We start from the raw sequence: 27,856 nt of genomic DNA, 5'->3' as shown, positions 1-27,856 counted from the left end.
AAAGATTTTTCAATTTTACTAAGATTAAAAAATAAACAATACAACTTCATATCTTATCCACATGTTGTTACATGTGTACATGGCACCCTTATTGGTTTATAGAAACGTATTCAATACTCATCCACTTACAGGTAAAGGTAAGAATATCATAAAGCTGTTGAATTCACATAATGCTTTATATACTGTAAAGCAGAGGTATTCAACTCCTACCCTACGAGGTCCGGAGCCTGCTGGTTTTCTATTCTAACTGATAATTAATTGCACACCTAGGTTTAAATTATTCCCTGATTAGAGGGTAAAAATTAGAAAAAAAATGCAATGGAACTGGCTTCGAGGTCCAGAGTTGAGTTTGAGGGCTGTGGAGTCTAGCCATTCCAATTACAATACCATGTGTCTTAAATGTGGCCTATGGTGACCTCCAGCGGATTAATGAGGAATGACAAGGTGTAATCTACCCATTACGCACGTCTCCAAAAGCGCAATGTGCGCAGTGCTCTAGTCTTGGTACAGTATCTGCTTCATACCTACTTCTGGTCTTTTCTCATTGGTAAAATACCGTCCTCCACCTTCTTTCCTCCGTTTGCTTTATCTGAGACCCGGAAACCGTTAAGTTGTCGAGGAGATGTCAATTCGTTAGTAGGCGAACGGAAGCGCGTCCTCCCCTCCTCGATAGCCACCTTTCATTGAGGATAGTTAGTTATGTGTATCCTACCTGAGTCCTTCCATGAAATACATTTTAATCTCCGACATCCCCTTTGAATCAGCTTTTGTTTTTGGGGGGGAGGAGAAAAGCATGCACACGTTTAAAAATAATATGCTAATTATCGTTTTATCTGTAAAATGTCTTGCACAACTAACCTATTTTTTTTTAAATCACTTTACACCTTTATTTTGGGATCCACCCCTGTAATCGCAATTTGCCTGACGATGCACGAGTCGAGGAGGAGTCTCATTTCATTAAAGGGCGTTTTCGTCGACTTTCCCTCTTCTCGTGGCCTATCCTCGATTACCTTTGACCTTTTTCAAAAGAAGGCGAGAGAAGACGGTTAAGAGAGGACGAAGGAGTTGAGCTTTCAATTGAGAAAAGGCCTCAGAGTTCGACGACGACTTTTCCTATCTCCCTGCAGTACTATGCATAATCAACTTCAGATGAGTGGACACATTTCTAAAGTAATGTATGCGTCCATAAATTAATCCAAACACATGCATTATTTAATTAAATGTGTATGTCCACAATTACTTGTGTTGTGTTACCTAATTTCTCAAAATCAACAACAGAACAACCTAAACATGTCCATATTGCTCCAATTTCTTCTAGGAGACAAACGAGGTGCTGAAAGACATGATACTGTAATAATTGTTTTCTCTCCATTCTCTGTAACAGCCCAGGGTAGTCTACATATATTTTGAATTCTAAGAGTAAAATAGTTATCATTTCTATCTTTACTAAAATAATCATTATATATACTACCTCGATAACCAACCACCTACAGTTAAAAGTACAGGCATAATCATAAGTATAGGACATGGCAGATATTTTACTAGTATGCTACTAAAGAGAGAGAATGAGGGGGAGACCAAATTGTTTGAGCGGACCTTTGGGGGAACAGTCCGTCCGTGGGGGGAATACTGATTAACTCCAGGATGCTTTTGCAGAAGTCTTTGCGCTATCATACCACGGCGCATTCCTGAAAAGGGAATTCACAGAATGTCACTGAAAGAGGGACGTTCTCCCGAAGGGTATGTCACAGTTGTCTGCATCCCTCAATCCCGTGGATTTTTAACAGAACAAGAAAGGACGCACATCAAGTCAGCATCTTAAAGAAGAGGAAAAGAGGAAATAGAAAAAGGTAAGTAGCCTAATTTAATGATGTGGGGGCGCCTTTGAACAGCTCGTTCGAAATCACCTGAAGTGTTAGATCTGTCATTTAGAAAGATAAATTGCGGGGAATTGGTCATTTGGCTACTAGGAACTAAATCAGTCAGAACTGCCACGCAAATCATCATCGGGGGTGTAATGATCTTGCTCTCTCTTTTTTCCTCTTCGTGGTAAAGATCCGTTCTTTTCCCTATCTTCATGCCCGGAGAGTTCAAGTTGTGTTGGCGGTAATTGTTTTGGTGACTTAGCCTACATTTCTGCTATCTAACTTTAGCTACAGGCCACCATGATCATCTGTGAGTCATATCAAATAATTGATGTTGGTTGTTTTTTTGCTATTGTCATCATTTGAGAACATTCCGGAAATACCTGTCTGACAGCACACAGGTATGTAGATCCAGACCTGTGTCCCCTGAATGCTTTTATAGATTAGGTATAAGAATATTTCAGAAGGTAGGAATTATATTAAACAACAACTAAGTAGCTGTAAATAAATTACCAAATTAAAGCAATCTGTTGCTGGGTTGGTTACCAAATAAAACAAGACAGATAGAAAACAAAAAGATTGGTGCAAATCACTCCCAGAGTTACAAACTGTATTACATTGAATACAAGCAATCAGTTTGGAAGCTCAGTGATAGTCAGTTAGTATAGCTATTGTCTGCCTTCTTATTGGCATCCTAAAGTGCACTACATTGCCGTCCCAAATGGCACCATATTCCCTCTATAGTGCACTACTATCGACCAGAGCCCTATGGGTGGGTCCTGGTCAAAAGTAGTGCACTATGTAGGGAATAGGGTGCCATTTCAGACTGCCTATTAGCTCTGTTCACAGGGTACATCAGAGTGTAATCTCACATGATTGGATTGTTACATAAGTTTAGCAGAGTGCCTGCCATCCTCGTCTCCTGCATCCTGCCTGTCTGCGTAGGAGGGCCTTCTTCCACTGCTCTATCGTTGCTATACAAATCCATGTACATTTGATGTGGTTGAAAAGGTTTTACTCTGCATCACGGTGTGAAACATCACTATGCTGGCCAAAAAGTCATTTTGAAATCCATAGTTAATGTACTATAGGTGAGCCGTATTGGGCATTTGTCACATGGTGTATATGTCATATGGAGAGTGAATGTGACGGTTGATGTTATGTTAATTTAGGGGGAGGCATGTCATCCCCAGAGTCCGTGTGTGTGTGTGTGTGTGTGTGTGTGTGTGTGTGTGTGTGTGTGTGTGTGTGTGTGTGTGTGTGTGTGTGTGCCGGCGGAGGATGGGGTTTCATCCCAGCCTGTTTTGTGGGAGCGGAGTGTGGTAGCTGAGTGAAAAGGCATGACGTTGATCACACACACACAGACAGTAATGTGGTAATGAGCAGTCTGCTGTTTTTCTACAAGTGGTGCCTCACACACAGTATGGCAACCCCACTGTCACCTACTGATGATGTCATCGTAGCCAGGGCTGGTGTCACAGCGACCACTGTAGATGGAGAGCCAATTGCTATTGTAAGATTGTTAGCAGCCTCTGCCGAGTCCCCAACAACCAGATGTTACGGGTTTTCAGGGGAAATGGAAAGAGAGCCTGTGATGCGACTTCCTCTTTTGGACGTTAACAAGGCGACACTGTCTTAACTCCTTCTCCACATTTACTGGATTGGTTGAACAGCGCAGAAGAGAACCTCCCCTGACAGTTTATTTTCTTCTCCTTAAGACCAGTATGTAGGGGATCTAGTTTCAGGCGGGGTTTTTTACGCCTGCTATGTTAAGTTAGATTGTTATTGGATAAAAAAAAAAATCAAACCTTATTTAACCAGAAAGTCCCATTACCAAGGGAGACTTGGCCAAAAAGGGCAGCTCAATAAAAAAACGCATTCCTCAATCATTCAACAAGGCGGAGGTTACTAAAAGTTTGTGCATTGACACTGTCTAGGGCTTTTCCATCTCTATTCCTCTGTACACTTATTTACCAAGTAACGGAATCATAACTGTTTCTGTGAGGCTTGATACTTTCTTCATAGTCCCTGGAAAACCACTTGAAAAGCAATATGTTATTCCCTCTCACTCTAGTCAAAATCATCTGATATTATTTAGTAGTCCCTAAAAAACACTTTTGTTCAACGAGTGCTTTAGAGCCCATCCCTGTCCCTCACAGTATTATTCATTGACTTAGTCATAAGATAGAGGTCTGAACATCCATTAACTGGGGGTTTGAGAATATTTCCACCCATCACACAGTGACACATCACTTTAACTCAAGAGGCCTGCTGGCTATTTTCTCCCTCTCTTACCACAAGCACCAGCCAGCCTGGCAGCCTGGTTGTTCTAACCGCTTAACAGTGAGAGGTGCTCAAATGTATTTGTAGAGCCATTTTTACAACAGCAGTTGTCGCAAAGTGCTTATACAGAAACCCACCCTAAAACCCCAAAGAGAAAGCAATGCAGATGTAGAGGGACGGTGGCTAGGAAGAAACCTAGAGAGGAACCAGGCTCTGAGGGGTGGCCAGTCCTCTGGATCTCAGTGTGTGTGTGTGTGTATGTGTGTGTGTAGTAAGGCTGTCTCTATCTGAATAAAATCTTGGTCAACCGAAAATCGTCTGTTCATTGTTAATAAAGCCGCATACAAACATGGCCTCTTTTTGTTTTCTTGAGTAAGGCAGCTCCAACATGCAGGTGTTTCAGCCTAGCTCAGTGCTTTCTGTGGTGGTGGGGCAGCCAGCAGAAAATACCGAGCGTAGGGGTTGGTAATGTTCTCTAGCTGCGCCGTGATTGTCACTCATAGGGACACTACGTCACCGCAAAATCTATGGGGAGAGCTCAAAAATTCAAGCCCCCTGGGTGCTGCCACAAATTTACATTAGAAGTGCCCATCCAAGAAGGCTCAAGGTCATTGGCCACAGATAAAATGCCATCAAATCAGGTTATATCTACCGTAGTTTTGATTGGACTGATCATGTCAACATCATACTTTAAAAATCTTACAGTTGAAGTCGGAAGTTTACATACACTTAGGTTGGATTCATTAAAACTCGTTTTTCAACCACTCCACAAATTTCTTGTTAACAAACTATAGTTTAGGCAAGTCGGTTAGGACATCTACTTTGTATATGACACAAGTAATTTTTCCAACAATTGTTTACAGACAGATTATTTCACTTATAATTCACTGTATCACAGTTCCAGTGGGTCAGAAGTTTACATACACTAAGTTGACTGTGCCTTTAAACAGCTTGGAAAATTCCAGAAAATGATATCATGGCTTTAGAAGCTTCTGATAGGCTAATTGACATAATTTGAGTCAATTGGAGGTGTACCTGTGGATGTATTTCAAGGCCTACCTTCAAACTCAGTGCCTCTTTGCTTGACATCATGGGAAAATCAAAAGAAATCAGTCAAGACCTCAGAAAATAAATTGTAGACCTCCACAAGTCTGGTTCATCCTTGGGAGCAATTTCCAAACGCCTGAAGGTACCATCATCATCTGTACAAACAATAGTACGCAAGTATAAACACCATGGGACAATGGTGTTTATACCGCTCAGGAAGGAGACGTGTTCTGTCTCCTAGAGATGAACGTACTTTGGTGCAAAAAGTGCAAATCAATCCCAGAACAACGGCAAAGAACCTTGTGAAGATGCTGGAGGAAACAGGTACAAAAGTATCTATATCCACATAACCTGAAAGACCGCTCAGCAAGGAAGAAGCCACAGCTCCAAAACCGCCATAAAAAAGACAGACTACGGTTTGCAACTGCACATGAGGACAAAGATCGTACTTTTTGGAGAAATGTCCTCTGGTCTGATGAAACACAAATAGAACTGTTTGGCCATAATGACCATTGTTATGTTTGGAGGAAAAAGGGGGAAGCTTGCAAGCTGAAGAACACCATCCCAACCGTGAATTACCGGGGTGGCCGCATCATGTTGTGTGGGTGCTTTGCTGCAGGAGGGACTGGTGCACTTCACAAAATAGATGATATCATGAGGATGGGAAATTATGTGGATATATTGAAGCAACATCTCAAGACCTCAGGCAGGAAGTTAAAGCTTGGTCGCAAATGGGTCTTCCAAATGGACAATGACCCCAAGCATACTTCCAATGTTGTGGCAAAATGGCTTAAGGACAACAAAGTCAAGGTATTGGAGTGGCCATCACAAAGCCCTGACCTCAATCCCATAGAAACATTTTGGGCAGAACTGAAAAAGCGTGTGCGAGCAAGGAGGCCTACAAACCTGACTCAGTTACACCAGCTCTGTCAGGAGGAATGGGCCAAAATTCACCCAACTTATTGTGGGAAGCTTGTGGAAGGCTACCCGAAACATTTGACCCAAGTTAAACAATTTAAAGGCAATGCTACCAAATACTAATCGAGTATATGTAAACTTCTGACCCACTGGGAATGTGATGAAAGAAATAAAAGCTTAAATAAATCATTCTCTACTATTATTCTGACATTTCCCATTCCTAAAAAAAAGTGGTGATCCTAACTGACCTAAAACAGGGAATTTTTACTAGGATTAAACTTCAGGGGGTGAGGTGTATGTAAACTTCCGACTTCAACAGTAGCTAGCAAGCTAAGAGTCATTATCATGAATCAAGTCGACAATCTATTGGCAAATCCTTTTCAGTCCTTGTCATATGAAGATAAATTATGAAGAGAAATTATAGATAAAATGTATCAGTGCTCATCGGCCATTGAACATAAACATTACACAACAAGTTGGAAATCGCAAATTCAACAATGAGTGGTTTGGAAGAAATCAGTGGCTAACTGCAAGTGTTGCAAAACAATCACTAGACTGCTATTCAGTGGAGTGGTGTGTAGTCCAAGTCTGGGTTTAAGGGTCTCTTTTCCAAGCTTAAAAGGAAAAAAATTCACATGCCATGGGCCAGAAAAGGTTGAATACATTGGTCATGCTGTCAGTCCAGCATGACTTTTGCCGCCTTCAAAACAACTGGAATCTCGGAACTGGGACATCTCAGACTTCAGAGAGTTCAAGACAACTGGGAACTTGGATAAAAAAGTTCCAACTGGGAAAATACTTTTTGAACAGTCATCCACCTCAGAATTCCAAGTTGGGAACTCTGGCCTCTTTCTAGAGCTCCGACCCGAAGATCACTGCGTCATGATTAAACCTTGTTTTTTTTCAGAGTTCTCATATGTCTTGAAAGCACCATAAATCCAGAGAATGCCAGACTTTGATGACAAAATTTGACTATGAAAGACCGCCGCGCTGTCACCGAATATGTCGTACTCTTCGGCGAATATGTCGTATGTGAGAGAGAAGGACCAAGGCGCAGCTGGATTGTGGATGCTTTACTCCTTTTTTGAATTAAAACATGAGCATCCACAATCCAGCTGCGCCTTGGCGGGCGGCTCTGGTGACGTACGACTGGCGGGCAGCTCTGGCGACTTACGACTGGCGGGCAGCTCTGGCGACTGTTGACTGGCGGGCAGCTCTGGCGACTGTTGACTGGCGGGCAGCTCTGGCGACTGTTGACTGGCGGGCAGCTCTGGCGACTGTTGACTGGCGGGCAGCTCTGGCGACTGTTGACTGGCGGGCAGCTCTGGCGACTGTTGACTGGCGGGCAGCTCTGGTGACTGACTGGCGGGCAGCTCTGGCGACTGTTGACTGGCACTCCAGTCTTGCCCCGTCAAACAGCCCTTGTGCCCTCCCCTAAAAAAATCTTTGGGGTGCCTCTCGGTCTCCCTTACCCGTCGTGTTCCCCAGTCCTCGCCAGACTTCTTCCGCTGCTTGGTCCTGGTTTGGTGGGGAATTCTGTCACCGAATATGTCGTACTCTTCGGCGAATATGTCATATGTGAGAGAGAAGGACCAAGGCGCAGCGGGATTGTGGATGCTCATGTTTTAATTCAAAAAAGGAGTAAAGCATCCACTGGAAAAACAATGCACACGACAGGAACAGTCTTACAGGCATACAAAAACGCAGTGCAAAAACAATTCCCCACCACCCCAAAGACAAACACACACACCTATATAGGACTTCCAATCAAAGGCAACTATACACACCTGCCTTCAATTGGAAGTCCCAATCACCAACACAACATTAAACAAACACAAACCACCTGCCACATCCTGACCAAGACTAAGCAATACGCCCTCTGCTGGTCAGGACGTGACAGTACCCCCCCCCCCCCCCCCCCCCAAGGTGCAGACTCCGGGATGCACCTAAAAAAGAAAAACACAAGAAAATCCCCAATAGCCCAACAAAACCAACAAACAATAACCCCTAAACAATAAAGGGAGGGAAGGGAGGGTGGCTGCCGTCACCGACGGCACTGTGCTACACCCCCCCCTCCCCAACCCACCTATATTCTGGAGGTGGCTCCGGTTCTGGCAGCTCCGGGCAGTCTGGCCACTCTGGCAGCTCCGGGCAGTCGGGCCACTCTGGCAGCTCCGGGCAGTCGGGCCACTCTGGCAGCTCCGGGCAGTCGGGCCACTCTGGCAGCTCCGGGCAGTCGGGCCACTCCGGCAGCTCTGGGCAGTCGGGCCACTCTGGCATCTCCTGGCAGTCGGGCCACTCTGGCATCTCCTGGCAGTCGGGCCACTCTGGCAGCTTCTGACTGGCGGGCGGCTCTGGCGACTCCTGACTGGCGGGCGGCTCTGGCGACTCCTGACTGGCGGGCGGCTCTGGCGACTCCTGACTGGCGGGCGGCTCTGGTGACTCCTGACTGGTGGGCGGCTCTGGTGACGTATGACTGGCGGGCAGCTCTGGCGACTTACGACTGGCGGGCAGCTCTGGTGACTGTTGACTGGCGGGCAGCTCTGGCGACTGTTGACTGGCGGGCAGCTCTGGCGACTGTTGACTGGCGGGCAGCTCTGGCGACTGTTGACTGGCGGGCAGCTCTGGCGACTGTTGACTGGCGGGCAGCTCTGGCGACTGTTGACTGGCGGGCAGCTCTGGTGACTGACTGGCGGGCAGCTCTGGCGACTGTTGACTGGCACTCCAGTCTTGCCCCGTCAAACAGCCCTTGTGCCCCCCCCTAAAAAAATCTTGGGGGTGCCTCTCGGTCTCCCTTACCCGTCGTGTTCCCCAGTCCTCGCCAGACTTCTTCCGCTGCTTGGTCCTGGTTTGGTGGGGAATTCTGTCACCGAATATGTCGTACTCTTCGGCGAATATGTCATATGTGAGAGAGAAGGACCAAGGCGCAGCGGGATTGTGGATGCTCATGTTTTAATTCAAAAAAGGAGTAAAGCATCCACTGGAAAAACAATGCACACGACAGGAACAGTCTTACAGGCATACAAAAACGCAGTGCAAAAACAATTCCCCACCACCCCAAAGACAAACACACACACCTATATAGGACTTCCAATCAAAGGCAACTATACACACCTGCCTTCAATTGGAAGTCCCAATCACCAACACAACATTAAACAAACACAAACCACCTGCCACATCCTGACCAAGACTAAGCAATACGCCCTCTGCTGGTCAGGACGTGACACGCGCCACCTTCCTGTTCAAGTGAGCACAGCACAAAAAGGTGAGTCCAAAAATGTATTGTGTACTGCTGCATAAATTATGTAATATGCCAGGGAGATATACATACTGTAGCTAAGAAAGTAATACTAAGTGTATGTCGTGTAGTAAGCTGCATGTGCCTCACCCTAATAATTTGATCCCTTTCCCCTTCATAACTTAGCCTACTGTTCTGACTTGGTGGTGCACTTGTAGCCTATAGCCTGTTTTAGAGAAATGTCATCATAAAATATTGTAAGAGCTTTCATTGTCTGCTTATATGCCCCCTTTATTTATCCTATGTTTTTAAGTTGGTGTACTGGGAGAATACTGTAAGAACTGACAATATTCTGTCACTGTGCATTTCAAAAGTGCTGAACAAATAGTTATATTGACTACGTCCGTCCTAGCTCGCTCATTGTCCTAATCGAAATTACTGATTTCCTCTCAACGTCCCCTTATGCCATAGTTTGTACATCTCAATTGTCCGTAGAAACCACATTTCTTTAAGCAAGTCACCCCTATCAGCTATGTTTTTTAAAAAAGGCATTAAATTAAGCTGAATTAACTGTTTTGCTGCCAGACAAGGCTCTACTGATAGCCCAGGTGTATCAGTGGTAAGGATTCACTCAATGGTGCTGAAAAGCAATCTATGTGGTTGGGACAGCTTTATGTAGACCCTAACAGTTTGTGGGCACCGGTTGTCACTGTTATAGTGCAATTCATGTATTGTTTAGTGTTGTGTTGTGTAGTGGCTTTGCTGGCATGCATCTAAAAATCGCAGCCTGCAGGTAGAAAATATCCAGATGAAAAAAATATGCTATAAATCACATTGGCTACACATGGCCTGTCTGCAACAAACTTGAAACATTCTATTAACTTGGGTCCAGCCAGAAGCTTGTGCTAGCGAACTTGCAACATTGTATAAAATATTCTTGGCCCTCAGAGTTTCCAGACAGTGAGCTCAGGACAAACACAGCTGTAGGCTATTTGCGCAAGGGATAAGAAGCAGTGCTTAACTTGGGCAGGTGCTCACCAGAGCTCTCAAATGATCTACTGCTTCAGCTCCTGTTCCTCATATAGAATATTAGCTCAAAGGCATTGTGGAGCTCCTGCACCTAAATATAAACCGTACCAGCACCAAAAATGAGTACCGGAACCTATTTATCAGTCAAGTCAAGCCCTGATAAGAAGTGATCAGAGCATGGCATTTTCTCTTTCACACTGAGTGGTTATTGAAAGGGAGAGAGCTGGAAAGATTTTTCAAATACATTGAGGAACTATTGTAATTCTCAGTGGAGGTTAAAACAGACTTTGTTTACTTGCTGTTTAAGGTGGAGAAAACATTACTTTGAGAAGCTCCACAGGTCATTAGTGGTGGTTTGCTAAGCCAATCAGAAATACTATCAGATCCCTAAATGGGCACATTGATATGCCTACATTTGCACGCAGGCCAGGTAGCCTATAGGCCTACATCTATGCATGCGAGTCCTTATTCAACATTGACAGGAGCGCTCCAAACAAAAAACAATGACTAAATTGACAAAACTCGTAAATGGAATGAAATTAACCAAAACTTGTTTCTCACAAGTGTAGCACAGGTTGTGCACTCTGCAAACAATGTGTCCACTCCGACAATGACAACGGGAAGACTGGAATAATAATATTGAATGCATTTAAACAAATTATCGTAACCAAAGTAACAAACATTGTAGATTAGAAATTATAGGAATGAATGGTAAATGTACTACAGGCGATATACAGTACCAGTCAAAAATGTGGACACACCTGCTCATTCAAGGGTTTTTCTTTATTTTTACTCTATTCTGCATTATAGATTAATAGTGAAGACTTCAAAACCACAAAACAACACATATGGAATCATGTAGTAACCAAAAAAGTGTTAAACAAATCTAAATAGATTTTAGATTTTAGATTCTTCAAAGTAGCCATCCTTTGCCTTGACAGCTTTGCACATTCTTGGCATTCTCTCAACCCTCTTAATGAGGAATGCTTTTCCAATAGTCTTGAAGGAGTTCCCACATATGCTGAGCACTTGTTTGCTGCTTTTCCTTCACTCTGCGGTCCAACTCATCCCAAACCTTCTCAATTGTGGTCAGGTGATTGTGAAGGCCAAGTCTTCTGATGCAGCACTCCATCACTCTCCTTGGTCAAATAGCCCTTACACAGCCTGGAGGTGTGTTGGGTCATTGTCCTGTTGAAAAACAAATGATAGTCCCACTAACACACTAACAATCAGACGCAAACAATTCACACAATTAAGATATGAAAAAATGAATGCACACAAATTTGTGGGAGATGCATGGTCAAGCTGACATCTGCATTTGCCATGTAGCATTTACAGTAATACGGCCTCAGCAGAAGTAAGGGCATTCATATCTCTTGCTCTTCGTGGAGCAGTGCAGAGCTGTTGTGAAGGAAGTTGTCAAGGAAGTGAGTTTGTGTTTATACGGGATGTACAGCCCCCACCTACCGTCAACCAATCATGTCAATGCGGAGCTATACAGAGCCCTCTGGATTTTTCAAAAAATTTGGCGCATGGCGATGCGGTACAGAGCTCGATTTGGCCTCTGCAGGCTCCGCAATTGCATCACACCCTCCATATGGAGACTCCGACCACATTTTTGGTTCACTGAGATATATACACTGCTCAAAAAAATAAAGGGAACACTTAAACAACACAATGTAACTCCAAGTCAATCACACTTCTGTGAAATCAAACTGTCCACTTAGGAAGCAACACTGATTGACAATACATTTCACATGCTGTTGTGCAAATGGAATAGACAACAGGTGGAAATTATAGGCAATTAGCAAGACACCCCCAATAAAGGAGTGGTTCTGCAGGTGGGGACCACAGACCACTTCTCAGTTCCTATGCTTCCTGGCTGATGTTTTGGTCACTTTTGAATGCTGGCTGTGCTTTCACTCTAGTGGTAGCATGAGACGGAGTCTACAACCCACACAAGTGGCTCAGGTAGTGCAGCTCATCCAGGATGGCACATCAATGCGAGCTGTAGCAAGAAGGTTTGCTGTGTCTGTCAGCATGGAGGCGCTACCAGGAGACAGGCCAGTACATCAGGAGACGTGGAGGAGGCCGTAGGAGGGCAACAACCCAGCAGCAGGACCGCTACCTCCGCCTTTATGCAAGGAGGAGCAGGAGAAGCACTGCCAGAGCCCTGCAAAATGACCTCCAGCAGGCCACAAATGTGCATGTGTCTGCTCAAACAGTCAGAAACAGACTCCATGAGGGTGGTATGAGGGCCCGACGTCCACATGTGGGGGTTGTGCTTACAGCCCAACACCGTGCAGGACGTTTGGCATTTGCCAGAGAACACCGAGATTGGCAAATTCGCCACTGGCGCCCTGTGCTCTTCACAGATGAAAGCAGGTTCACACTGAGCACGTGACAGACGTGACAGAGTCTGGAGACGCCGTGGAGAACATTCTGCTGCCTGCAACATCCTCCAGCATGACCGGTTTGGCGGTGGGTCAGTCATGCTGTGGGGTGGCATTTCTTTGGGGGGCCGCACAGCCCTCCATGTGCTCGCCAGAGGTAGCCTGACTGCCATTAGGTACCGAGATGAGATCCTCAGACCCCTTGTGAGACCATATGCTGGTGCGGTTGGCCCTGGGTTCCTCCTAATGCAAGACAATGCTAGACCTCATGTGGCTGGAGTGTGTCAGCAGTTCCTGCAAGAGGAAGGCATTGATGCTATGGACTGGCCCGTCCGTTCCCCAGACCTGAATCCAATTGAGCACATCTGGGACATCATGTCTCGCTCCATCCACCAACGCCACGTTGCACCACAGACTGTCCAGGAGTTGGCGGACGCTTTAGTCCAGGTCTGGGAGGAGATCCCTCAGGAGACCATCCGTCACCTCATCAGGAGCATGCCCAGGCGTTGTAGGGAGGTCATACAGGCACGTGGAGGCCACACACACTACTGAGCCTCATTTTGACTTGTTTTAAGGACATTACATCAAAGTTGGATCAGCCTGTAGTGTGGTTTTCCACTTTAATTTTGAGTGTGACTCCAAATCCAGACCTCCATGGGTTGATAAATTGGATTTCCATTGATTATTTTTGTGTGATTTTGTTGTCAGCACATTCAACTATGTAAAGAAAAAAGTATTTAATAAGATTATTTTGTTCATTCAGATCTAGGATGTGTTGTTTAAGTGTTCCCTTTATTTTTTTGAGCAGTATATATATATATATATATATATATATATATATATATATATATATATCTATAAAAAAATATATATTTTTTTTTTACATCAGTGCACATGAAAATGTATAGTCTATACAGCATAAACTGTTATGAGCTACTCTTGATAAAGAACATTGACACTCACTCACTGACATACATGATGGGTATAACAGACTTTAGCCAGCCACCGATGCAGGTTTAACTGTTGATCTGATGAGATAAGCTGAGATGGAGTTGGGCACTTATCGTCATAGTTCCTGGCTGATCTGACTCACTGTCTTGTCCATTGGCCATTTCAGGGCTAGAATTATGAATATTCACGGTTATGCTAACAGCTCTCCTCTCCTCGCTACTTCTCCCACAGCCTAAGTGATGGTCTGACTCATTCTGCTGCTGCCTGCCTCCTTAATGCTCTCTCTAAATTACAGCAAATTCCATGTTAGAAGAAATGGCAAACAAGACAAATACATTTAAATAGAGATACTTTAATAGGAGCGCACCTCTCTCTCTCTCCTCTCTCTCTCTCTCTCTCTCTCTCTCTCTCTCCCGTCACTCTACCCTCAAACCCCCCCCCCCCCCCACACACACACACACACACAAGGTAGATTCACACAGCAATTATCCACTTGCATTAGTCACATTGAATGGTTTCACTCCACAACCTTACTTTGCCGTTATTTCTATATATAGCTTTGACATAATTGGCTCTTATGTACAGGAAGTGATGACATCCATTGATGTCTGATGATCTACAGATATCGTGTAGTGCGTCTCTATTCTGACGAGCCGTTTGAATCTTTGCCCTCTCCGTACTACATAGATGACTTCACCAATATCATCCCCAGACATTAGAAAGCCTGCGTTGTTATTCAGAATCCGAATCTATTCTGAGTCATCATAAAGTAACAACGTGTTGTAAAATCTACTCTTTAAACAGTCCAAATGTCAGAGTTCCAGAACAACTAGCCACTTCTACCTAGTGCACTGGTGCACTCTATTCCAATATATTGTAAACACATTCAAGTCTCGACCTCCTCTACTATCTATTAACTGTATTCTCCATGCCTGACACACACTCATTTAAGGTTTTTGCTGCAATGTTTTCTTATTCTCTTCCTTCTCTGACTCCTCATTCTCTCGCTCTCTCTTTCCTTGTTCTCTCCTCCTTCGCTGTCACTGCTGGCTGCTGCCCACTTTCAAACTAAAGGTCTTGTTCTCTCTCTCTCTCTCTCTCTCTCTCTGTGATGCTGTAGACAGACACACATCTCTTCTCTGTCTCTCCATCCATCTCCTTTTCACTCTATCGCTCTACTTCTTGCTTCCCCAGGGGTCTGCCCTACCAGGCCTGCCACTCTCTTTCATCCACCTCAGACTCTCTCCTCCTCGCCCATTCTCCCTCATCTCCACTTCCTTGTTAGCAAGCAAGCTCTCTGCATACTGTACCAAGCTTCTCTAGTACTACTACAGTACATCATGCTGGCGTCTGTCCTCCTGTCGCCCCTGTTAAACCTCTTTAAGTGGATTCTATGGCCTTGTCACTGTTCTCTGTGGATTACAATTGATTTAGACCAACGCTGACAAGTAATAAACTGAAATGCTTTATGTTGGCCTTTACATGTAAAATGTTCCCTTGGAATTTGAACCGGGTCTTGTCCTGATAGATTAATTTGTGTTAATGCAACGTGACATGAGAAAGACTTCAGTGAACTAGACTACATTTTCTAGTCTTTTACTTACATTACAGCACAGTCTTGTAATGGCGGCATGTGTACTTGCAGTGCGCTTTTGGGTAAATTGTGACATCCTAACTTTTCTACTAGTTTTCAACGTGTGGTGTACTGCAACTGCTAAGTAGTACCATTATTGCTAGCAAGTGCCCCCCAGTTAGCTGTGTCATTTTAGTTCAATTATTTATTTCAGTTTGTGCATTTTTTTTCACAACTTAATTAAATGTATTCTTACCTTGGCTGCGTTCAGTCTGAAAAAAAACGGTGTGCAACATTCACTTAAACAGAAAAGGTGCCGTTCTGAACAACCAGTTGAAAAATGGGGAGGGGTTGGGGAACGCTGTCAGCATGGCCGCTGCCCTTTAAATACGTCACTGCTTCATGCCACACCCACCAAATGGAGCAAACACCCAAAGATTGTCTATTATGTTGACAAGATAGAAGTGGCGGTCAGTGTCTTATTTCTATTACAGCATATCGGATGACTCTCATTCATATTCCATTCACCCAGTTCAACGTAACAGTGACAGGTTTAGGCTACTACATGATACTCACATTTTCCCTATATCCACCATGAGGTTGCTACAACCTAGCATATGAATGAAAGTTTACAATGTAGGTGCACACGGGCCGAGAGACAAATTTGATGTGACAGACAGAGACACATGGACAGACGGTGACATTCAATACCGCCTTGCACACTCTTGCCTGCATCTAGCTAATAGTGGGTGTAATCATTAGTCCAACAGTTGCAAACAAGAGTTTCTATTGAACAAATGCAGGTATGTTTATCCCCATTTTGTTCTGTTTGCTTCTATGTAAGAAACGTTTTTCAACAGAATAGGCAGAATGAATACCCTCCTGATCACGCTTAAACACAGTTGCTGTGTAAGTCTATGGAAGCGGGTGAGAACCATGAGCCTCCTAGGTTTTGTATTGAAGTCAATGTACTCAGAGGAGGACGGAAGCTAGCTGTCCTCCGGCTACACCATGGTGCTACCCTACAGAGTGCTGTTGAGGCTACTGGACCTTCTTTGCAAAATAGTGTGTTTTAATGAATTATTTGGTGACGTGATTATATTTAGTATAGTTTTATCTAAAAAGGATAACTTTTTTAATGTTTTAACATTTACATTTTTATGAAATTCACTGAGGAGGTTGGTCCTCCCCTTCCTCCTCTGAGGAGTCTCCACTGCAAGATAGTCAAGTGACCGCTCTAACAATGGAAATATATGTCCTCAAAGATGGAAGGCAGGTGGGAGGAGGCGAGATCAGATAGGACCATTCTACCCAATTAGAGGGCAGATACACGTGTGAACAACATGCCTTAGAGAGAGATGGATGACTCATCTTTGTATCTGTGACATTATACCATCTATGACAGCATGGGCAGTGCCATTGAGGCTATCTCCATTTTAAAGTAGAGCAATTCCACGGTAACGGAATTACACCTTGACTCAGTTTTTTTTTCACTTTAAAATGTATGCCAAAGTTTAACAAACCATACATCTCTATGCACAAGGACTACGTTTAATGATTTCCAATAAAACATTCACAAAAACAAATTTGTGAAGAACTGTACAGATGCCAACTGAGGGAGAGAGAGAGAGATATTCTCCAGACTGTTTAAACTCTTTTGCTTTGACCACCAGACGACATTAACAGTTATCAGCTGACCGTAACGGTATGGCAGTGGAAGGGAGGACAGTAGTGATAATTTCGTCAACAAAAATAGTGACTGAAATGTTCGTCAAACCTATTTTTCAGTGGCAATTTTCGAGACTTTAACTGACTAAATAGACACAAAAAACTATAACTAAAGGAAATGATTTTTCATTTCAGTTGACTATCACGAGACGAAATTATCTTTGACTAAAGTGCGACTACTAAATGGACTTGACAAGAGTTTTTGCAGATTGAGAGTTTAGTGATAAGCACAATTAATATTAGCAGCACAGATGTGCAACGCAGTTCTGTTCAGCAGTGTGAAGGACATGCAACACCCGGCACACACAGCCTAAATCAGCTGGTGAGCTGCGGGGAGCAAGTAATCAGTATGGGCAGACAGGCTCCGGCTCCGATTATACACATCGTGCAGGCGACTCTTGCTTCCCCGTAGGTAGTCACCAACCAGCCTTCTAGCCTTCGCCTGGTAAAGTTGCTTTACAAAATTAAAAACAATAGCAGCATTGAGTTTAATAGTAAAACAACGATGTAGCTATGTTTTACTCTCCCTAAAACGTGGCTACTTGCGGACAGGACCGTTAAATATTTGTTTAGGCTACACCTTGTTCACCAGTCATGTTACCTCATTAGGCGGCAGGTAGCCTAGTGGTTAGAGCGTTGGACTAGTAACCGGAAGATCGAATCCCCGAGCTGACAAGGTAAAAATCTGTCGTTCTGCCCCTGAACAAGGCAGTTAACCCACTGTTCCTAGGCCGTCATTGAAAATAAGAATTTGTTCTTAACTGACTTGCCTAGTAAAATAAAAAATGAGCTAGCTATAGCTAACAATCTGGGCAGCGTTCAGATATAAATATGCTATGAAGAACCAACATGCCTCTGATATGTTGAATAACGTCGGCTCTATTCAATATATTTTTGTTCTGCAACAGAACACGGCCCTGGTAACATTACCAGTAGTCTATATGCAAACATTTGGTGCCACAGAAAGAAACGAAAGGGGATATCAAACCATTGGTTGACTACATTCCCCTTGTCACTACACTATATCTGACTGGTAGTACCACAATCTCTTTTTTATTTGTTAATGTGGACCCAGTGACTCAGACTTGAGCACTGGGACTTGGATTTCAGCCATAGGGACTCGTGACTCGACTTGTGACCCAACCATTGGGACTCGATTTGGACTCTAGGTTTAGTGACTCGACTACAGCACTCACTGTGCGAAACAGTCATTAGTTCCCGTTCTACTTTTGGACACCAATGTGGCTGCAGCGTCTGTGGAACGTTGTTCACAAAGGCAATGACGCGACCGAGTGACGGAGGTGCATCCCTATACTACTTTGCGACACCATCTGGTGATTGTGGTACTCTCTCTCTCTCTCTCTCTCTCTCTCTCTCTCTCTCTCTCTCTCTCTCTCTCGCGCGCGCGCGGGCCTGTTTGTTTTGTGTGTAAAGTGCAGTATCTATGTAGGCTGAATTAGGAATTTACATGGCCAGATAATTCTTATATATTCTATATTTGGCATATGTCAGCTGTTGGGAAGAGAATAGAACATTATGCAGAAAAATATGTTGGTAGGACAAGGCTATGTATGTTTGTGCACATGGAAGTCAGTGATTTATGTTTCCTATACAGTGCGTTCAGAAAGTATTCAGACCCCTTGACTTTTTCCACATTTTGTTACGTTACAGCCTTATTCTAAAATAGATTAAATACAATTAAAAAGCCTCATCAATCTACACACAAAACCCCATAATCACAAAGCGAAAACAGGTTTTTAGATATTTTTGCATATGTATAAAAAACTGAAATACCTTATTTACATAAGTCTTCATACCTTTTGCTATGAGACTCGAAGTTGAGCTCAGGTGCATCCTGTTTCCATTGATCATCCATGAGATGTTTCTACAACTTGATTGGAGTCCACCTGTTGTAAATTAAATTGATTTGACATGAATTTCTGCAGCATTGAAGGTCCCAAGAACACAGTGGCCTCCATCATTCTTAAATGGAAGAAGTTTGGAACCACCAAGACTCTTCCTAGAGCTGGCCACCCGGCCACACTGAGCAATCGGGGAAAAGGGCCTTGGTCAGAGAGGTGGCCAAGAATCCGATGGTTACTCTGACAGACCTCCAGAGTTCCTCTGTGGAGATGGGAGAACCTTCCAGAAGGACAACCATCTCTGCAGAACTCCACCAATCAGGCCTTTATGGTAGTGTGGCCAGACGGAAGCCACTCCTCAGTAAAAGGCACATGACAGCCCGCTTTGAGTTTGCCAAAAGGCACTTAAAGGACTCTCAGACCATGATAAACAAGATTCTTTGGCCTGAATGCCAAGTGTCATGTCAGGAGGAAACCTGGCACCATCCCTACGGTGAAGCATGGTGGTGGCAGCATCATGCTGTGGGGATATTTTTCAGTAGCAGGGACTAGGAGACTAGTCAGGATGGAGGGAAAGATGAAAGGAGCAAAGTGCAGAGAGATCCTTGATGAAAACCTGCTCCAGAATGCTCAGGACCTCAGACTGAGGCGAAGGTTCACCTTCCAACAGGACAACGACTCTAAGCACATAGCCAAGACAATGCAGGAGTGTCTTCGGGATAAGTCTCAATGTCCTCGAGTGGCCCAGCCAGAGCCCGGCCTTGAACCCAATGGAATATCTCTGGAGAGACCTGAAAATAGCTGTGCAGCGATGGTCCCCATCCAACCTGACAGAGCTTGAGAGGATCTGCAGAGAAGAATGGGAGAAACTCCCCAAATACAGTATCGTCATACCCTAGAAGACTCAACGCTTCCAAAGGTGCTTCAACAAAGTACTGAGTAAAGGGTTTTAATATTTATGTAAATGTGATATTTCCGTTTTTTTAATTTAAACATTTGCTAAGTCTGTAATGTAACAAAATGTGGGGAAAATCCAGGGGTCTGAATACTTCCGAGTGCACTGTAGGTTCATGAGGCAATGCAAATGTGATGTGACTAAAAAGAAAGAGCATTTAGTTGACCAAAATGGCCCACTGCTTTTATCATTTTGACAATAACTTGACTAAACCATTATTCAAATGACAAAAATGTGACTAAGACCTAATGATATTTTAGTCAAAATGACTAAGACTACACTAAATCTAAAAAAAGAGTGCCAAAATTAACACTGGAGGACAGTAGCAGTTGACTGTGGTTTGTTAAAAATTATGATTTCCCATTGTAACCAATTCAGTTGCAGCAATTCCGTTACTGAGGTTTTGGTAATGTCATTACCAATTTGGTTTTAATCACATAAACAATTGATATCAGTAAAATCACATATCTACAATTACTTGTTACTTCTGTGAATTTTCATTATCCTCGTGACGGAAAAAAAATTGAAAATATCTTAAATATATGTGGGAATTATAAGGCACAGGTAGGTTTGCAAAGCGATCTGTGATTTACCAAGTTTACTGTAATCTTCAGTCATTTGGGTAATTAACATAAAATCTATGGCAATTTATCATAACGTTGGTAATGTAATACTTGAATAACTTTTAAAAAATGTATTCATATAAGGTATTCATTTTTTATACAGTTGAAGTCAGAAGCGCAAACCAGTTGGGACGGCGTATCACTGAAGAATGCTGTGGTAGCCATGCTGGTTAAGTGTGCCTTGAATTCTAAATGAATCACTGACAGTGTCATCACACCTTCTCCATGCTTCACGGTGGGAACCACACTTGCGGAGATCGTCCGTTCACCTACTTTGCTTCTCACAAAGACACAGCGGTTGGAACCAAACATCTCAAATTTGGACTCATCAGACCAAAGGACAGATTTCCACCAGTCTAATGTCCATTGCTAGTCTTTCTTGGCCCAAGCAAGTCTTCTTCTTATTGGTGTCCCTTAGTAGTGGTTTCTTTGCACAATTCGACTATGAAGGCCTGATTTACGCAGTCTCCTCTGAACAGTTGATGTTGAGATGTGCCTGTTCATTTCTGAGGCTGGTAACTCTAATGAACTTATCCTCTGCAGCATAGGTAACTCTGGATCTTCCTTTCCTGTGGCGGTCCTCATGAGAGCCAGTTTCATCATAGCGCTTGATGGTTTTTGCAACTGCACTTGAAGAAACTTTCCAAGTTGTTGAAATGTTCTGGATTGACTGACCTTCATGTCTTAAAGTAATGATGTACTGTCATTTCTGTCATTTCTCTTTGCTTATTTGAGCTGTTCTTGCCATAATATGGATTTTGTCTTTTACCAAATCTTCTATATAGCACCCCTACCTTGTCACAACACAACTGATTGGTTCATACACATTTAAAAGGAAATAAATTCCACAAATTAACTTTTAACAAGGCACACCTGTTAATTGAAATGCATTCCAGGTGACTACCTCATGAAGCTGGTTGAGAGAATGCCAAGAGTGTGCAAAACTGTCATAAAGGCAAAGGGTGGCTACTTTAAAGAATCTGAAATATAAAATATATTTTGATTTGTTTAACACTTTTCTGGCTACTACATGATTCCATATGTGTTATTTCATAGTTTTGTTGTCTTCACTATTCTACAGTGTAGAAAATAGTAAAACATTAAGAAAAACCCTTGAACGAGTAGGTGTGTCAAAACATTTGACAGGTACTATATATGACAGGTACTGTATATATTTTTTATCATCTTGTTCAATTATTTGATATATTTTACATGTGATAAGGCCACACAGAGGGCCAGAGATAATTACAGACATCTGTGTTAATCTGAAGTACCCAAAATCCATGAAAGATGGCAACATTCTGGTAGTTTACTGGTAAACTTAGAAAGTTTCCTGTAATATACCCTCCCTTTGCCAACCCAAGGCACAAGGCAATATTTCTTAAACTTACAGAAGGTAAACAATTTCTCCCAAACTAAATATGTGTTGATATTAGTTGGCAGGGGTCTTTACATCAACATGATTGTGTTTTGATGTATATCTGGTACTTTTTCTGGTAGATGTTTTCTAAGACCACTTTTCCATCTGTTTATCCAGAAATCAAAGGCTTCACTTAATTCATATGGATTTTTCTATGTATCAATGCCTTAATTTCCCTAAAATATAGACTCTTAGCTTTCATTTGACACCCAATTTGTTATGTTCCTATGAACTTCACATGTTGGTGCTCATGGGTCCTTTTCGATGGAAATGCCTAAACATTATTGGTTGATTGCTCCCAACCCATAAGAATCCCCACCCAGTTGACTACTTTAAACTGGTGGAAGCCGTCCGTGGCAATGTCAATGCTTTAAAAAAAAAATGTAACCTTTATTTAACTAAGCAAATCAGTTAAGAACAAATTCTTATTTACAATGATGGCCTACTCCGGCCAAACCTGGACGACGCTGGGCCGATTGTGCGCCACCCTATGGGTTGCGATACAGCCTGGATTCGAACCAGTGTGTTTGTAGTGATGCCTCTAGCACTGAGATGCAGTGCCTTAGACCGCTGCGCCACACGGGCAACGAAGGATTATATCCATAATGAGTCCTCTATCTCTATGACAACAGGCACAACTCATATATAAAGTTGTCCACTTATATCAGTGGATTTGTAACAGCCTAACCAATACGCTACTTCTATTACATATATTAGATCCAATGAGCCTCACATAGCCAATTAGAAATTACATTTTTTTGTAAACCCAGTTCGACACTCATTGACCTTCATACAAAAATTCCTCACTTCGTGGGCTTATTTTCATGGACAGATATTGGGCGGCGTAAAACCTCTTGCTTTGCCTCTTTCTCTCTAACGTACCTCAACGTCTGTTCAAGAACATTTGGGGGAAACGTGTAGTTCAGTACAGACCGTCACGCAACTTAGCAAACATTTAATTGACCTGAACACACCCCTTGTGTTTGTCATGCGACTGTTGTGTTGCCACTTTTCAGAGCTCCGCTCATATATTCGCAGTTGCTTCAGAAGAGCTTACCCCGTTTCCCTGCAGGTTCTGTCATTTTGGTTATGTTTTACCAGGTAAATTGACTGAGAACACATTCTCATTTATAGCAACAACCTGGGGAATAGTTACAGGGGAGAAAAATGAGACAATTGTAAGCTGGGAATGATTAGGTGACTGTGATGGTATGAGGGCCAAATTGGGAATTTAGCCAGGACACTAGGGTCAACACCCCTACTCTTATGATAAGTGCCATGGGGTCTTTAGTGACCTCAGAGAGTCCAGACACCATTTAACATCCCATTTGAAAGACAGCACCCTACACAGGGCAATGTCCCCAATCACTGCCCTGGGGAATTAGGATATTTTTTTAGACCAGAGGAAAGTGGGCCTCCTACTGGCACTCCAACAACACTTCCAGCAGCATCTGGTCTCCCATCCAGGACCAACCCTGCTTAGCTTTAGAAGCAAGCCAGCAGTGGGATGCAGGGTGGTATGCTGCTTGTTGAGGCAATGGTTTTTCCAATGGAGTCTCAAAGTATTTGTACATGGGTTTGACATTTTTCTGTAAGCTTTGATGGGAAGAGTGTGGGCCAACTCTATGGGGTAGGCTGTATTTTGTCCTGACAATAGGGTACTAGGGGGTAACTAGCCCCCCCAGGAACAATGTCTAATTTCTGACACAAAAAAGCAACGTTTGGGAAAAAAGTGGGTATCTGTGGATGAAGTTCATGCTGAGGCGTATAAACTATAAAGGGAAATAAATGGCTACAGTTAACAGTTTTGTAGGTATTGTATGAAATCTTGTTTTTAGAAAAGGTTGTGTTTTTTTAAAGTACTGGGGTAAATAACTAAAAGGCTATAAAGTAACATTAACTCTAAAGCTATCAGTGACATTGTTATGTTATCTTTTTTAATGTATTTTACCTCAGATAAGCTGGTAGTAAGGTTGCTAGCTAGAACTCCTAGCCGCTTATAGTAACTAGCTAGCTGGCTAGCATTTATTGCTAGTGAAGTCGCTAGCTAGCAAGTTAGCATAAACTAGCACTAACTGACAGGTAGAAACACATTCATAACCATAAAGGGGTAACTATCCCCGGGGGTGAGGGAGTTGCCCCCAACACACTCATCCAACATATTACTACTTTACTCCAAATTTAAGGCTTTCCTACTTGCATATATATTTGTTTTAATTATAGATCTATCGTCATTGGAATGCATCTACAACTTTTTCAAAATGTAAAAAAATTTGATCAACTTACCACAAAATCGTTGTGTTGAAATATCTCCAAAAGTTGTGATGACACAGAGGACATTTTTGTTGTTGAGCAAGAGCAGTGGCAGCCAGGGAAAGTGTTGGGAAAATAATTTGATGACATCTTGAGGTTACCCCAAGTACCCTACCCGTCGCCTGTTTCTTATGCCATTAGGGTGAATCCGGATTGTTGGATTGAGTACATTTTAACATTTAAATTTATTTGTAGAAATTTGTTTTTGCTAATCTTTTGCTTGTTTTTGTAATTCTTTTTTGCCTATTTTTCTGAATTTCTTATCAACCGTAATCACAGCTACCATCACAACAATTACTTTGTGGATGAAACTACACATTTTGCACTTTATCCTTTGCCTCCTGCCTGTCCTTAAGACCATAACACATGTTTTCCTTTACAAGTCTATGTAAGAATAGCTGACAAACAAGACAAACATCTATTACATTCTCTTCCTAGAGATATACCAGACTTTTTCTCTCCGTCTCTATCTTGCTCTCCCAGTCTCTTTCTCCCTCTCTGGGAATTACATAAGTGTGTGTGTGTGTGTGTGTGTGTGTGTGTGTGTGTGTGTGTGTGTGTGTGTGTGTGTGTGTGTGTGTGTGTGTGTGTGTGTGTGGGGGCTGTGTTGTGTTTTATGTAAGGGAGACCTGGAAGTAGGTATGGGTGACCCCTACACTGCCCTGTACACTCACTGGAGGTGGGAGGTTGTTTATGTTAGTTATAGAGAGCACAGGATATGTGTGTCACGTGTGTTTTCTATTACCATGTTAAATCAGCTTATAAAGACCAGGGAATCGAGTAGGTTTATGAGTTTTTCCTAGTCTGGTATTGTGGTTGGGAGAAACTCCTGGCTCTAGAGATGGCTGACCTCAGGAAGGTGATTAGGTTGGTAGAAATGAATAAAGATAGGTTATGATGATAAAGTGAAATACATTTTACTTTTTCTCTCCAATTTCGTGGTATCCAATTGGTAGTTACAGTCTTGTCCCATCGCTGCAACTCCCTTATGGACTCGGGAGAGGCGAAGATCGAGAGCCATGCGTCCTCCGAAACACGACCCAGCCAAGCTTCACTGCTTCTTGACACAATGCCCGCTTAACCTAGAAGCCAGCCGCACCAATATGTCGGAGGAAACACCGTACACCTGGCGACCGTGTCAGCATGCATTGCTTCCGGCCCGCCACAGGAGTCACTAGTGCTCGATGGGACAGGAACATCCCTTCCGGCCAAACCCCCCCCCCAACCCAGATGACGCTAGGCCAATTATGCACCACCCCATGAGTCTCCCGGTCGTGGCCGGCTGCGACAGAATCTGGACTCAAACCAGGATCTTTAGTGATTTCCTCTACTTGGCTGACTACTATTCTGACTAATGTTATCATCATCAAGTCATCAAAGAAAACAATAACAAAAGACTCATTCCTGTTCAGAATTGCAGCTCACCTGACTGTCTGATACGACGGAGGAGGATGTTGTATTGTTGTTAACCAGTGGAGAGGAATTACCAATCAAACACTGGGTATAAATACACTTTGTTTGTTTATTATGCAAGAGAGAAAGTCATGATACTTTCTAGAAATAAAAAAGAAGACTTCACCTTGCCAGTAGTTTCCCTGCACTCCTGGTGTGTGTATGTGTGTGTGTGTGTGTGGTGTGTATCACCTCGTGTTGGGAGAGGGGGGTGTTCTTACTGAGTGGGAATGCCTGGTAGGATGTGTAGGCCTCTGTAACCAAGGCAACCATCTGCTGCTATGCTCGCAACGCTCTCCGGCAGCCCACACAATGTCACCACTGTGACATCCAGCCTGCAGTTCTGAGAGAGAGGAAGAGAGAGGGGGAAAAACAAGAGAGATTGTGTGTCTGTGTCTGTGTGTTATACATTGACCCCTTCCTGTGTTCTGTCTAGATGCAGGGGGATCTAGGGTCCCAGCGGAGTTTCAGTGTGTTGGACCGACTCCTCCACACACACCCCGTCTGGCTGCAGCTGTCCATCAATGCTGACTCCGCCCTCTATATCCTGCTCAGAGAACCTGTCGGGGTGAGGAGGGGAAAGCCAATCAGATCATTCCATCAATTCATCAATTAACTAAACCTGACTGCCAGGTGAACTGTACTGTTTAGTATAGCTTTCCAGTAGAGTAGTATACAAGACAGTCAGGAACTTACTGTACAGTTCCTCAACCCAAGTGTTCACAAAGAACCCTAATAAAACCCAACCTTAGCATACTCTTACTTACTTGTTATTGACAGTTCTTATTGAACAGTTCTATAAGTACTTGTTAACAATGTTTGTCAATGTTTATGGCTGGCCCCTGTGTGTAGACATTCCTGGTGCGTAAATGCAGCTCCAGCCAGAGGAAGTTGTTGTGTGTCAGAGTGACCGCAGACCGAGCAGCATCCTCCATTAAGGAGTGTCTCATATGTGAGGAAGACTCCAGTGAGTACACATACATGAAGGCTACACCAACATTCTAAACGAACAATGAATCACAGTCTCTCAACTCCTCAAGTATCCCCAATAGCACACATTGTTGTTGAACTAGGCAAGTCAGTTAAGAACAAATTCTTATTTACTATGACGCCCTACCGGGGAACAGTGGCTTTACTTCCTTGTTCAGGGGCAGAACGACAGATTTTTACCTTGTCAGCTCAGGGATTCAATTCAGCAACCTTTAGGTTACTGGCCCAACGCTCTAACCCCTAGGCTACCTGCCACCCCTGGACTAACCACTAGGCTACCTGCCACCCCTGGACTAACCACTAGGCTACCTGCCACCCCTGGACTAACCACTAGGCTACCTGCCACCCCTGGACTAACCACTAGGCTACCTGCCACCCCTGGACTAACCACTAGGCTACCTGCCACCCCTGGACTAACCACTAGGCTACCTGCCACCCCTGGACTAACCACTAGGCTACCTGCCACCCCTGGACTAACCACTAGGCTACCTGTAGCCCCTGGTCTAATAGCTAATTCAACTCATTGAGGTATTGATGAATAATTAACCAGTTGAATCAGGTGTGTTTGTCCAGGGCTAAAATTAAAATGTGTTCTGTTGGGGGTACTGGAGGACTGGAGTTGAGAAACACTGCTCTAAACCAGCAATAAAAAACTTGAACAGTTTCAGTCTCACACAGTACTTACTGCATGGGATCAACATCCACTGTGAATCAATGAAAGATCTGGCCCGGCTCCACGAGGGGACAAAATGGGACTTAGCCCCCTCAATTGAAGCTTGTGCCACCTCAGTTTTAGTTTTATGCCCATAAATAAAAATAGCAAAAAAGTTCAAATGATCAAGTGACAGATTGGCGCAAAATCTGTATCAGGGCTATGGAAAGCCACTGGGTTCTTAGGTATGTCTCCTTTGGGTTTTCATAAAAAGCGGGGGGAAAACGCTGCTCATCTCTGGTAGGCTATGTGGAAAATGAGATACGCCTCCATCTGTAATATTTTATTTGGATTTATAAGAACCCGGTCAAGTTCACTATTGAAGCTCCTTCACTCAACTCTGCCTCACCACTACAGAGTTAAGTTAGCTTCTTAGCTAGCTGTAAAAGGCATTTGTGTTGTTACCCTAGAGCTCTAACCAGTTCATCTGCCACTGCCACGATGGATATCGGCAATCAAACCACCAACGCCGCCACCAAACCCAGCAGGGATGATGCTGCCGAG

General features: G+C 43.5%; 1 protein-coding gene across 1 annotated transcript in view; it reads left to right on the top strand.

Annotated features, from left to right (window-relative positions):
- The first annotated feature begins 1,659 nt into the window (after window positions 1-1,659).
- The window catches only part of LOC106577859 (ras and Rab interactor 2), a 40,514-nt gene continuing 14,317 nt past the window's right edge, over window positions 1,660-27,856 (top strand). Inside the window, exons 1-3 of the mRNA XM_014156263.3 lie at window positions 1,660-1,850; window positions 26,087-26,218; window positions 26,503-26,617. Coding sequence (XP_014011738.1) covers window positions 26,087-26,218; window positions 26,503-26,617 — 247 coding nt within the window. The 5' untranslated portion in view covers window positions 1,660-1,850. The remainder of the gene's footprint in view (window positions 1,851-26,086; window positions 26,219-26,502; window positions 26,618-27,856) is intronic.

The sequence above is a fragment of the Salmo salar genome, chromosome 18, assembly GCF_965601325.2.
Source record: "Salmo salar chromosome 18, fSalSal1, whole genome shotgun sequence".
NCBI classification, from domain to species: domain Eukaryota; kingdom Metazoa; phylum Chordata; class Actinopteri; order Salmoniformes; family Salmonidae; genus Salmo; species Salmo salar.
The sequence above is the reverse complement of the archived record's forward strand: the minus strand, read 5'-3'. Positions and strand labels throughout refer to the sequence as shown.